The following is a 13,414-nucleotide window of genomic DNA, read 5'->3' on the forward strand; positions in this document are numbered from 1 at the left end:
TAAACTCCAAAGAAATCTCAGTGCAACTATTAGGTCATCCTACCTAGTAATTCTAGTAAGAGGTACTTTAAGATAGAATGAAAAATCTTCAGGTTACAGAATCAACCTTATTGTTCATTTTATGATGTGTAGTACAAATATACAATCTTTCTTAAATGTCACTTTGTTTTCTTTTCTGGGATAACTTACTTAGGTAAGAGGCTGAATTAACTTCTGGCATCTCTTAAGTCTCTCACATGTTTCTTCTCTTAGGAAAATGAAGCTGTTTTTCTTTTGGATGATAAATTCATAAATGAAATTAATTTGCTATCAGGAAGGACAAAGAAGAAAATTCCCAGTCTTCAGCCTTTGTTGAAGGATGTTACAGTCCTAACAACGTCCAGTAATGGTTAAGTAGTACTGATATTTTCAGAAGGCTAGATTAACTGTATTTTTAAAAATAATTTTGGGAGTAATATTAAGGGAAATGTTAGATTATAAGTATTGTGTTTCCTTTTTGGAAGCAGATGCCTGGCTGGCTGGGGTACTTGCTACAGGGGAGCTTTTCCTCTGGAACAAAGATCAAGATTGTTTGAAAACTATACAAGCAACTGAAAAGCCTAAAGAAATGATTAAAGCTGCAGTAGGTGGGAGTTTTTTATTTGTTTAAATTGGTTTAACTTGATATATAGGAGAAAAGAAATATATCTCTGTGTAAATATATATATCTGTATATATATATATTTTTCCTTATATCTGTGAGTATTTTTTTGGTGTTTATTTGTGACAATTAGGTTCATCTTGAAGAAGAAAAATCTGGCATGCCTAACATATCTGTGATAACAGTGGGTTCCTAATATCACATATGAGTACATGATAAATGTTATTATAATTTGTACTTTTAGTTTATTACTAGTGCCTTAGTTTTACATTCTGAATGGAAACATCATTTAGGTTCCTTATTGTCAGAATAGATAAAATTTGTACTTTTTTGTGGGAATTCAGACTTCAGAGGTTTAATTACTTTTTTTTGTTGTTTTCTAGCAAGCTCTTTGAGACTGTACTTGTATGTATCTGGCGATGGGAAAAGAGTTCTGCTTATAACTCCTTCTGGATGCATATTTCTTTGGGAACATTTGGAATTCAAGAATATCTTATCTTCTAAAAGCCCTTCATTGGTGGGCCAATGGTCCCAGATCATACCCGAAGAAGCAGTTCATTTGCCTTCCACTGAAGATAAAGAAGCTGTAGTGCATGCTGTTTTTATAAAAAATGAGGTAAAATCCAAATCAGACGGGGTATTATAGAAGTGGAGATCTCAGACTCTAAGAACAGACACCATCTGGGAAGCTGTTGAGCAGAGTGTGTAATGGCATAGCTATATATCTCCAGTCATCATTAATTGTCATAGTAATGGTGAAATTATCACGGAAAAGGTATTTTTATATTTCTTGGTCACATTTTAAGAGATGTTTATTAAAAATGGTTTGAACTTAGAGCTTCCTAGTTATACTTTTCCCTAGTTTTAGAATATAACTAGTTCTGTAATAAAGAGAAAAACAAATATCGTATTTTAACGCATATATGTGGAATCTAGAAAAATGGTATAGACGATCTTATTTACAAAGCAGAAATAGAGACACAGATGTAGAGAACAAACGTATGGATACCAAGGGGGAAGGGGGTGGTGGGATGAATTGGGAGATTGGGATTGACATGTATACACTTCTAAATATAAAATGATAACTAATGAGAACCTATTGTATAGCACAGGGAACTCTACTTGGTGCTCTGTTGTGACCTAAATGGGAAGGAAATCCAAAAAAGAGGGGATATATGTATATATATGGCTGTTTCACTTTGCTCTACAGCAGAAACTGACACAGCAGTGTAAAGAAACTATACTCCAATAATAAATAAATAAATAAATAAATAAATAAATAAATAAATAAATTGTTGGAAGGATTTAAAAAAAAGCTAGAATTAGTGATATTAAGTAAGCCATTTAATTCCCAGGAAATAACACGTTCATTAACTAAAAGCATTCAGAATAGCTGCATGGTACTCTTTGTATGTATGGACCAACATTTTATTACCCAATCTACTATTGTTAGAAATTGCATTTTGAACTTCTGTTGTTTTCCTCCACCCCCATGGGTAGTGCCCTAATTTAAATAATATGTAACTATAGGGACTTCCCTGGTGGTCCAGTGGCTAAGAATCCGCCTTCCAATGCAGGGGACGTGGGTTCGATCCCTGGTCCCACATACTGCAGGGCAACTAAGTCCGAGAGCCACAGTTACTGAGCCTGTGCTCTCTAGAGTCCATGAGCCACAACTAGAGAAAAGCCCGCACGCTGCAATGAAGATCCGCATGCCACAACTAGGGCCCAACACAGCCAAATAAATAAAATAAATAAATAATATGTAACTGTAAAAGAAGAGAAAAATAAATATATTAGAATATTTCCAGTTATAGCCAGAGTAAAGGCAGTGTTTTCTTAAGAGAGTAAACTGCACCTTGATTTCCCATTTGAGATATGCCTGTGGCTCAGAAATTAATTACTTAGTCTTTAGCTTAATGTTAAGCTACATGTTAAGAATAAAAATAAGAGCAGGCTCTTGATATGTTTCATTTATATTATTTGTGATGAGAAATATGTGGGGGTTTTTTGTTGTTGTTTGGTTGGTTTTTTTTTTTGCTGTTCTTTCAGGGATTAGTTTATTTTATTTATAGTTTAATTAGTTTATTTTATTTTTTTTCCTTGTTGGTTATTTATTTTAAACATACCAGTGTGTACATGTGAATCCCAAACCTCCTAACTATTCCTCATCCCCACCCTTACCCCCTGGTAACCATAAATTCGTTCTCTAAGTCTGTGAGTCTGTTTCTGTTTTGTAAATAAGTTCATTTGTGTCATTTTCTTTTTTTTTTTGATTCTGCATATAAGCTATATCATACGATATTTCTCTTTCTATGTCTGACTTCACTCAGTATGGCAATCTCTAGGTCCTCTTGATTTATTTTCAGATTAATTATATACTAAAGTATATTAAATTTATCTACAGTTATTTGGAGACTGCTGCTTGTGTTCATTTACTTTCTATTCCGGGGAATGCCTGAAGTTAACATTTCTAGCAATTCGGTGGCATGAAAATGTATTTACATCTATAAGGTGAGGTAAATGTTTCCTTCTTCCTTGTTTTCTATCTGTTTTTTTTTTGGCCGCTCCATGCAGCATGTGGGTTCTTAGTTCCCCTATCAGGGATTGAACCTGTGCCCCCTGCATTGGAAGCATGGAGTCTTAACCACCGGACCGCCAGGGAGGTCTCTCTATCCCTTTTAAAACATTGTTATCTTTTGGCCGATAAATATGCAATAAGATTAGTAAGTGAAATGTGAATATCAACTTCTGAGGCTTTACAAATTCTTTCTTCCTGTAAGTATTGTTCTGTTTCTTTACTTTTCATTTTGAATGTCTATTATAGAAAGTTTTTCTTGTTTTTATTTTGTTTCCCTTCTTGGAATCAAGAACACATAAAAGGTAAGGCAGACAGACTATGGTCTTACTTGTCTTAAGACTATAAAAATAACTCCTTTGAAAAGTAATTCAATTGAATTTTTTTAAAATAAATTTATTTATTTATTTGTTTATTTTTGGCTGTGTTGGGTCTTTGTTGCTGCACATGGGCTTTCTCTAGTTGCAGCGAGCAGGGGCTACTCTTCGTTGCGGTGCACGGGTTTCTCATTGCAGTCGCTTCTCTTGTTGTGGAGCATGGGCTCTAGGCCTGCGGACTTCAGTGGTTGTGGCTCACAGGCTCTAGAGTGCAGGCTCAGTAGTTGGTGGCGCACAGGCTTAGTTGCTCCGCGGCACGTGGGACCTTCCCAGACCAGGGCTCGAACCCGTGTCCCCTGCTGTGGCAGGCGGATTCTTAACCACTGTGCCACCAGGGAAGTTCCAATTCAATTGAATTTTGAAAAGGAAATAACTTGAGTTTACTACTGTACCTTTTAAATGCTCAAGTATTTTTTCAATTAAAAGTAATTTTATTTATTTTAAGAAGCCCAATGAAATAGAAAGAATGCATTAAAAGCATATAATGACTAAGATTTAGTAAAATAGTGAGGTTTCTTGTTTTTTTCTGTTTATTTTCTTTATTTTTTATGCTAGCAGTACTTTATTTGGGTGTAATTTATATACAGTAAAGTGAACAAATCTTAAATGTACAATTAGGTGGACTTCGATAAATACACATATGCCTGTAACCATCCTCATATCAAATATAGAACATTGCCACTATCCTAAAAATCCCCTCTTCTCACCTATTTAATACCTGTAAAAATGTTTGTAATAATGTAGAAATATGTGTATCTAAACTTTTAGTGGATGCAGATGTGTTTGGGGCTGGCTACAGAACATGCCATTATTAAAAAAACTCTGATATGGACCTTGTTTAACTAGCAATTACTCTTTTGTGCCCTGGATGAAACTTGTGAACAGTTGCTACGAGACCCCAAATATATGTGCACATGTATGAATTTAGTTGGACCCTTTAATTTTTTGTAATGAAGTATATATTAATTTAAAAGTTACTATACTTTGTTTTCAATTATTTCACTACTTAGATCATTGACATACCATGTTCAGTGGGCACAACAAGATTGCCTTCTGTGCAGTCTGATTCCTAAATGTGAATCAGTAAAGTCAAGAGGAGCTCTAATTTCTGCATTTTCAAGAGATGGCATTACCCTGGCAGTAACTCTTAATCAGAAAGACCCAAAGGTCAGTAAATGTAATCTGTCTTGGAAGTAACCTGTAAAACAGAGAGTTAGTTCAGTTTTGAGATTTTTTTCCCCCAGAGTATAGTTTTGTTTCTTAATATTACTTTATATTCTTTAAATTAGTGTTTTCTGATCCACCTCGACATTGTAAATTGGTAAAGTTATTTACATTAGCTGCCGTAATTTTCAGAATTTGGCCTTCAGAGGTGAAAAGAGGATAATGGAAAAGGAAGAAAGAAGGGCAAAGTGGTAACTGATATTCTTAAAATGTAGTATAAAAGAGAGAAAAGTTATAGGTGGCCAGTATAAGTTATAGGTTGCCAGTTGGCAAAGACTAGGTAGTTCATTGATATAATAGATCTCTAGGTCTTCAGAATTATAAGAAAATAATTTTAATGGTTTTTTAATCTTTTTTTCTTTCTAGGCAACTCAGGTATTATTTATAAACACACTGAATTTTGTTACACTCTGTGGTAGCCTTAAAGGATGTAGTAATAAGAATCCTGTGGTTCCAGCTACACTTATCAGGTAAGGGTTCTTTTGTATTTCTAAATAGTGTTTTCATTTTCTTTTTTAATAGTTTAATAAGTTTAAGGCATTCAGTAGGTATCTAAATAGATGTTTAGATAGATGATGCAACTTTCAGCATTTGTGCTTGATAGATTCTAAAAATTGCTTTGTATAAGGAAAGGCTTAAATACTTTAAGGAAGGGTGGAAGATACATGAACACATTTTCGTTTCTCTTTTATTTCTTTCTATGTTATCTTGGGAGGAGTGGAATTATGACTGGGTAGAGAAATACTGGGCTAAGTTAGAGAGGCTGAAATGAAAAAACCTGGGTTGGGAAGACCATTATATACTCAGGCTGAGGTGTTTCTAGCTTTTTAAACAAAGTTAACATTCTCTGCATACGGGTGGTTAGTACCATAAGCGATGATTTTGGATGGCACATGGACCTATGAAGGATTATAGAGTGGGAAAATTTCCTCTTGGATCCTCCTAATTTCCTATTCTGAATTGTTTTCTCTGCTGCTCTCTGAATTTCCAAAGTTTTCAGGTTCATCCAGCCTTGCCTTTTTATTTTCTTTCTCTCCCCAAAATTTCCTTTCTAGAAGTATTACTAGTCTCAGTTCAGTGGTCTGTTTGACTCAGGGTGTCCATCATTCACATGAGGAGGAGCTACTTTTTGTCTCCATGAAAGAAACATTAATATTATCAGATAGTTAAGGAGTAGTAAAGATGGCTTTGGGAAGAGAGAGTCTGCTACTGAGTGGAGCTCTGGCAGGCTGCAGAGAAGACAGGCGTGGTACTGACCTTCAAATCTACCAGTAGATCTTAGTTTTGGACACCAGTAGGATTAGAAGTTGTTCTAATTATAATGTAAGTGACAGAAACTTTACTTTGTTAGGTCGTATTTTCATCTTATGATTTGCTTATGAATCTAAGTAAATTTCTAATTGGTATGTTGTATGGAGTAGATGTTTATGAGCAAACTGCTTTTTTCTTACCTTTTTTTCTGGGAAGTAAAATACACGAAATGTATGTGACATTTGCCTATTATTCATTCTTTTTTTTTTTTTTAAAGTATTTGTTTATTTATTTATTTATGGCTGTGTTGGGTCTTCGTTTCTGTGCGAGGGCTTTCTCTAGTTGCGGCAAGCGGGGGCCACTCTTCATCGCGGTGCGCGGGCCTCTCACTATCGCGGCCTCTCTTGTTGCGGAGCACAGGCTCCAGACGCGCAGGCTCAGTAATTGTGGCTCACGGGCCCAACTGCTCTGCGGCATGTGGGATCTTCCCAGACCAGGGCTCGAACCCATGTCCCCTGCATCGGCAGGCAGATTCTCAACCACTGCGCCACCAGGGAAGCCCCTATTCATTCTTTTGACCTTATTTTTTGAAGCGTCTCACCCCTTCTTGGCCATTATAAATTGTCAAAGACATTGTAGAGAGTCCTTTCTAAACATATTGTCTTGCTTTTTCTAGGTCCTACTGGATAGGTGATATCAGCTGGACTCATGATAGTCTTTTTCTGGCTTGTGTGTTAAAACGTGGCTCCCTGATTTTATTGACCTGCCAAGGTGAATTGCTAACGTTAATTACATTTGGTTGCTCTATAGAATTTGGGCCAGCAGAATTTATTCCTCTTCACCCACTAATAACATATAGGTGAGACATTTGAATTGTTTTAATTTATTTACAGAAGTTTCTCTCTTTTGGTATTACTTTACTGTGTATTTTTTTAATATAACTTCATCTTTCAAATTGTCTTATTCTTTCTTTGAGTCTGTCATCTCAATATCTGCTTCTTATTTATAGTTTTCTTCTGTTTCTTTTTGTGGCTTAATCCTGGTGAAAATTTGACATTGTGACTATGTAAGTATATGTTTTTTTGTTTTTGTTTTTTGTTTTTTTGTTTTTAACATCTTTATTGGAGTATAATTGCTTTACAATGGTGTGTTAGTTTCTGCTTTATAACAGAGTGAATCAGTTATACATATACATATGTTCCCATATCTCTTCCCTCTTGCATCTCCCTCCCTTCCGCCCTCCCTATCCCACACCTTATGTAAGTATATGTTATTTAAATATTCAATAGCACTAAAAAAAGTAACTTCTTTGATATAAAAATTAATAGAAGTGTGATATATCTTTTATTGTTTCAAAAGCAGAACACTTAGGTAAAAATTAACTTGGCATGTGTATCTACTTTTCTCCCAGAGGGAAAAAGGAGAAAAGTTGTTGGAAATGGGTAGTAGACTTTAGAAATTAGCCATATTTTAATTTTTAATTGTGAGATCATGAAGTATTTTGGCTTTGGAGTCAGAACAAGATTCAAACCTTGGTTCTTCTACTTATTAGTTGTGTGACTTTGGGTAAGTTATTTATTCTTAAGACTCTGTTTCTTTTACTGTGAAATGAAGATGACAGTAATTGTCTCTTAGAGTTGAGGGAATGAAGTAAGCTAATAAATAATTATAAATTGCTTTAACACAGTTCTGGCATAAAATAAGTGCTCAGTAAATATTTGCTGTTATTGATGTTGATATTATTATATATGGCTAGACACATATAGATACCTATTTACAAATCAAAAGCATTGGAAAAGGTCTTTGAAACTAATCCATTCCCTTTGCTGTATAGAAAAGAAACTGAGGAAGGATGTGTCCTTGATTATATTTAGCAAAAAGTTTTGCTTAATTTTTAGCAATAGAAAATTCTAATGGAAAAACTTGTCACCTCGTGCAGTGAAAGTGTTTTTCCTTATTTCTTATGGTCTGATTCATAATTGACTTAAATTTCCTCACATTTTCCTTTAAAATTAGTATTTAGGGCCTTTCAAAATGGATTGCTCAAAAAAAAAAAAATGGATTGCTCTTTTTGATTACAAAAGTAATACATATTCATTGTTTTAAAAAAACTTAAAAATCAAATGTTACAAAACTAAATAATGTAGAAAGTGAGACTTGTAATCCTATTCCTCAGAGATAACAATTATTAGCATTTTAGTGTGTTGTCCTCTAAATTTAAAAATTTTATATAACATTTATAACAATATTAGTTTCTTTTTTAAGGCAAAATAAATTATAGGATATATGTTGTTTACTATTTTGCTTTTTTGATGTAACAGTATGTCATACATCTTTCCATGGAGTCACTTTTTAATGGTTTTATAAATTTTGCAGCATGTACATTCTAAAACCAATCTTCTATTGTGGATCGTTTGGCTAATAAAATCTATATTTGATTAGTTTCCTAACCAGAAAAAAAATTATATTTTCATTATTCTCTTTATATTTATAAAGCTCCAAAGTTAATAATCAGTGATACTAAGTAATCAGAATCAGGTACACCACCATAACAGTAAATAACTACACTTATGTGGAAACTCAGTCAGATTTAATCTTAAGCTGATAAAATTATACTTATCACCATCCTCTCCAAATGTCCTCTGTTTCTTTTCTTTCTCCTCCTTATTAACAAATATACTCATAGCTCCTAATTATATTCTTATAAGTATATTTAAATAGATAGTAAGAAGGAAAGGTAAGTAACTCTTTAATAGTAAAAATGAACTGCCTCAATTATTTTCTGAAAAAGGTTGTATAAAACTAGATTAAAAATAAGACAGAGTAAGTGCCACAACGCTGGGAAAATTTAAAAAAACACATAAACCTTGTATTATTTAATCACTTATGTTTTCCTCACAGATATATGCACATTTAATACTTTTGCATTTAATTTGCTTGCTTTTTCATCATTCTGGAACTTTTAATTGTTTTGTTTTTTCTTTGGAATAACATAATTGTTTCCTTTAAGATTTTTCTCTTACTAATTCTTGAATTTTGGTGTTTGTTTGCTAGACCACAGCAGTTTACACTTCAAGATTCAGACAATTCTGTAAATTCATCAGCTTCTGATAGTGACCCTATGAGACAGAGATTTTCTATAAAAGCACATTCACGGTTACCCTACCTCATTATTTCTGATGGATACATGGTCACAACCCTTCGATTTCTTGATAATCTGTCTCCATCAGTGCTCATGAGATCCCTTCTACTTGATTCAACACAGAGGCTTGAGAAAACATACCAAAGTGTGATGCTGTCTAAGGTATAGTGCTTTTTGGTACCATTAGTAAAAGTTGACTTCTTAGTCCTTTCAGATTTAAAACTGTACTGACAGCCTTGGATTGTATACAGTTAGCTATAGATGTTTTAATTGTTTGTAGTACAATTATCGATAAAATTTTGCTCTGGAAATCTTTTTTCTTCTATAGCCAAAAGGCCAAGGGCTGAACTTGCAATCACTGGATTCCCTAAGATCTAGCTTGTTAAAACACCACGGAAATGAAAATTTAGCTGATTCTACTGTTCCCAGATTCTTGCAGGCAGAAGAAACAATGAAGTTAAATGAAAAAACAGCAGATTTGCAGGTACTTAGTAACAATGTTTTATTTACTTTGAACAGTTACGTATTGACTTTATTCCAAGAAATATATTTTCTTTTTCTTTTATTAAAGGGAAGAGAAATTTGAGAGCACTAAAGTGATTCTACTTGTAAGGAATCAAATGATATTAAGTATAATTTTTTTCACTCATGTTTTAGGATTTTGAAGCCGAAGAAACTAATGAAGACGAACATTTTCCAAACAACTTATTCTCTTTTTGGAACCAAAAGAATGATCTATTGTTTAGTAGTGCCGAAGGAGGAAGATTGGAATTTGCTTCTATGTTTGATACCATACATGCAAAAGATAATACTGAGGAGACGGATAAAACTGTTACAGAACTGTATTCTGTCCAGAAAAATCTTCTTGCAGCATGGACTATAGGAATTTCCAAAAATGTGACAGAAAAAAATTTAATGTTAAATTACACAGTAGTTTGTATCACTCATTTTTTGTACATTCTTCAATTTGTAAAATGTCCTTTCCCCAAACTTGATCTTTTTTTAAGCAAGAGCCCAAGACATAATGCATGGGTACTTTGTATCTTTCAACTTTTTCATCAGTGTTTATCAATCCAGTACTGGGATATGAGATACAGACAAGATGTAGGACATTTGGTAAAGCTGACCTCAAATACTATAAAGCTTTTGCTGACACAGCAACAACAGAATCAGTTATTCTCAAAGAAGCTTTTAGCCTGTTTTCATTTACTTAGAATGGTAGCTGATCATTTAAACGGCGTATACAGTCTTCATCCAGAAGTTATTTCAGCATCAACTGATGGAAGTAGAACAGCAAAGCAAGACTCATTGGTGGTACCCATTTTTCAAATGTTTCAAGATAGTGGTGCTCGGAAGAACTGGTCTTGGAATTCATCTTTCAAGATTCGTCCTCAAGTATTAAATTTTGTTCAACAGCCAGGACACAGGTATAATGACTTTAATATTAGGAGACCATTAGCTTTATAGATTTTTCAAAATTGAGATATAATTCCCACACTGTAAAATTCCCCATTTTAAAGTGTACAATTCAGTGATCTTTAGTATAGTCACAGGCTTGTAGAACTATTAGCACAAATTCCAGAATATTTTTATCACCCTCAAAAGAAACTTTGTACCCATTAGCACGCAGCATTATAGATTTTATGTTATAGGATTTATGCCAAATATTATTCAACACATATATTTTATTAGACTTGGGCATCCATGATACTGTTGAAGGATTTTGGTTTAGATAAGCACTATAGAAAAATGACCACAGGTACATAAAGCATTTATGAAAGTTTTAAAAATATGCATTTTTTGATCAGTGGACTTTGTGCTATATTTAAATCTGATCAGTTTGTATACATGTTATTACCTCAGTGAAGAATACATGCAGAAAAAAAAGGCTAATGAGGAGGCTATACTCCTTCTTATCCTTAGTCTGAAATTTGATTTTTATGATTACCTAATTTTGTGTGCAGATTGATTGTTCTCTGGAGAGTATTGTACAGAAAAACTTTATGGTATCAAACACAATTAAATCAAAGAGTTCCTGAAGATGACATACAGTTAACTGAAAAGATGACACATGAAGCATCTACTGTCAAGTCCCTGTTATGTCATATACAGGCTAAATTGCAGACTGCTGGAGTTCGCTTGAACCAGACCTTAGAACTTAAATCTATCAATGGTCAGTATCTTATAAACAATTTCTAACTCTAGGAATAAGTGATATAGTTAGTTGGACTTTGATTTTATTAATTGGTTGCAATTATTTGCTTTTCAAAATAATTTCTAGCGGAGCTGTATCCACTAAATTTTAAAATAAGTACATGTTTATAAAGTAATTTAATTCACCAGCACTAATTTTTGGTTAAAAACTTTGTAGGGGAAGAGTGTTTCCTATTAGGATCATATGAAAAGTCTGTTCAACTGTGGAAGAAAGCTCTTCAAGAAACCCAAGAGAAAGGTAGGGGAGTGTTAAAAAATAATATTTGCCATAATATTGGTAGGACCATATTTTAGCATGCTGTTGAGCTTAAAAATTATTTCAGATTTCTGAGTGCTCATAGTTTCTTAATGCTCAAATAGAATACATATTGTCGGTACCTTTACTGTCAGAAATAGTTATTTAAAATTATTCTTAGTCTTGGAAATTGTAACACCAAGAATTTTTTCTGTTATCCATAAATAAGGCTCCTCTGTCCTTTTTTTGGTTAGTGATGGAACCTGTGATTGATTGTTGATAGGGAAAAAAATGAGACTTAATCCCAAATTTAAAAATATATATTTTGTCATTTAGTGGGCTGCAAGTATCTAAACGAGAAACTATGGGTCAGATAATTTGTCACCTTATTACAGACTTACAGAAACATGGAGCTAAGGCTCTCTGCCCTTAAGTAATTTAACTTTAAGAATTTCCTGTGGGGCCTCCCTGGTAGCGCAGTGGTTAAGAATCCGCCTGCCAATGCAGGGGACACAGGTTCGAGCCCTGGTCCGGGAAGATCCCACATGCCATGGGGCAACTGGACCCGCGTGCCACAACTACCGAGCCTGCGTGCTACAACTACGGAAGCCTGCACACCTAGAGCCCATTCTCTGCAACAAAGAGAAACCCATGTACTGCAATGAAGAGCAGCCCCCGCTCACTGCAACTAGAGAAAACCCGCGCGCAGGGACCAAGACCCAATGCAGCCAAAAATAAAATAAAATAAGATTAAAAAATTAAAAGAAAGAATTTCCTGTGAGTTAGACTTATTATGGGCTACATGGAGTTTTTTTTTTTAATATTTATTTATTTGGCTGCATTGGGTTTTGGTTGCGGCACGCAGGATCTTCATTGCAGCACACGGGCTTCACTCTAGTTGTGGCACTCATGCTCTGGAGCACATGGGCTCAGTAGTTGCGTTTTGCAGGCTCAGAAGTTGCGGTGTGCAGGCTTAGTTGCCCCGTGACATGTGGGATCTTAGTTCCCCGACCAGGGATTGAACCTGTGTCCGCTGCATTGGAAGGCGGTTTCTTAACCACTGGACCAACAGGGAAGGTCTCCTACATGGAGTTTTTGATGAGAATCTAGGGGTGTGGATTCTAGAAACTGGTGATAGCTTTTATGATATAGGGCTGAGGGTATGAGTAAGATGACAGAGGTTCTCAGCTAGTGACCTTGGAGCTATCCTTGACTGCAACTACTACCTGGTCAGGTTTGGCCAATTATTAAATTCATTTTCTGACTGATGTGGCTTTGTATGTTTCATTAATTTATCTACTTAACTGGTATTTATTGAGGGCCTGCTATGTGTATTAGGCAATAGGAATAACTGAAATAAACAAGATTACCCTAAAGTTGCCCGCAACCTGGAGGAGAGATCACATAAACAACTAGCATGTTTCTAATCATGTTTTATGGTAGGTGCCGGGAAAGCACACAGTCTGAGCTGGAGTGCAAACATCAGTCTGGGGAAAACCTGGAGGAGCTGACGTTTAAAATTGAGTGAAAATTGTCCAATTGAAGGAGTGGGAATGGTTTAACAAAGGATATAGCATTCCTAAAGCAAAAAGGCATGAGAAACCATGGCAGTTTGGTAAACTGCAGGTAGTTTTAACAGGACCAGATTATTTGAAATATGTGTGTAATATTGAGGATAGGGTGGTGAGTGCTAAAGTGAGAGGTAGAGAACAGATGATAAAGGAAGATATTCTGCAGTGCCATGGGATTAAGA

General features: G+C 34.7%; 1 protein-coding gene across 9 annotated transcripts in view; it reads left to right on the forward strand.

The window, feature by feature from the left end:
- Positions 1-13,414, forward strand: part of CPLANE1 (ciliogenesis and planar polarity effector complex subunit 1) — a 124,129-nt gene that overhangs the window by 7,022 nt on the left and 103,693 nt on the right. For 5 of the 9 annotated variants that reach the window (XM_082453636.1, XM_082453638.1, XM_082453637.1 and 2 more), the window contains exons 3-14: positions 253-388; positions 507-626; positions 1,024-1,256; positions 3,048-3,154; positions 4,606-4,762; positions 5,186-5,289; positions 6,747-6,929; positions 9,125-9,374; positions 9,541-9,696; positions 9,870-10,639; positions 11,177-11,385; positions 11,584-11,664. In XM_082453636.1, the coding sequence (XP_082309762.1) occupies positions 253-388; positions 507-626; positions 1,024-1,256; positions 3,048-3,154; positions 4,606-4,762; positions 5,186-5,289; positions 6,747-6,929; positions 9,125-9,374; positions 9,541-9,696; positions 9,870-10,639; positions 11,177-11,385; positions 11,584-11,664 (2,506 nt within the window). The other 4 variants (XM_082453639.1, XM_082453641.1, XM_082453640.1 and 1 more) reach the window with 4 other exon arrangements.

This window comes from Balaenoptera physalus, assembly GCF_965194825.1.
Source record: "Balaenoptera physalus genome assembly, chromosome: 3".
Classification (NCBI taxonomy): domain Eukaryota; kingdom Metazoa; phylum Chordata; class Mammalia; order Artiodactyla; family Balaenopteridae; genus Balaenoptera; species Balaenoptera physalus.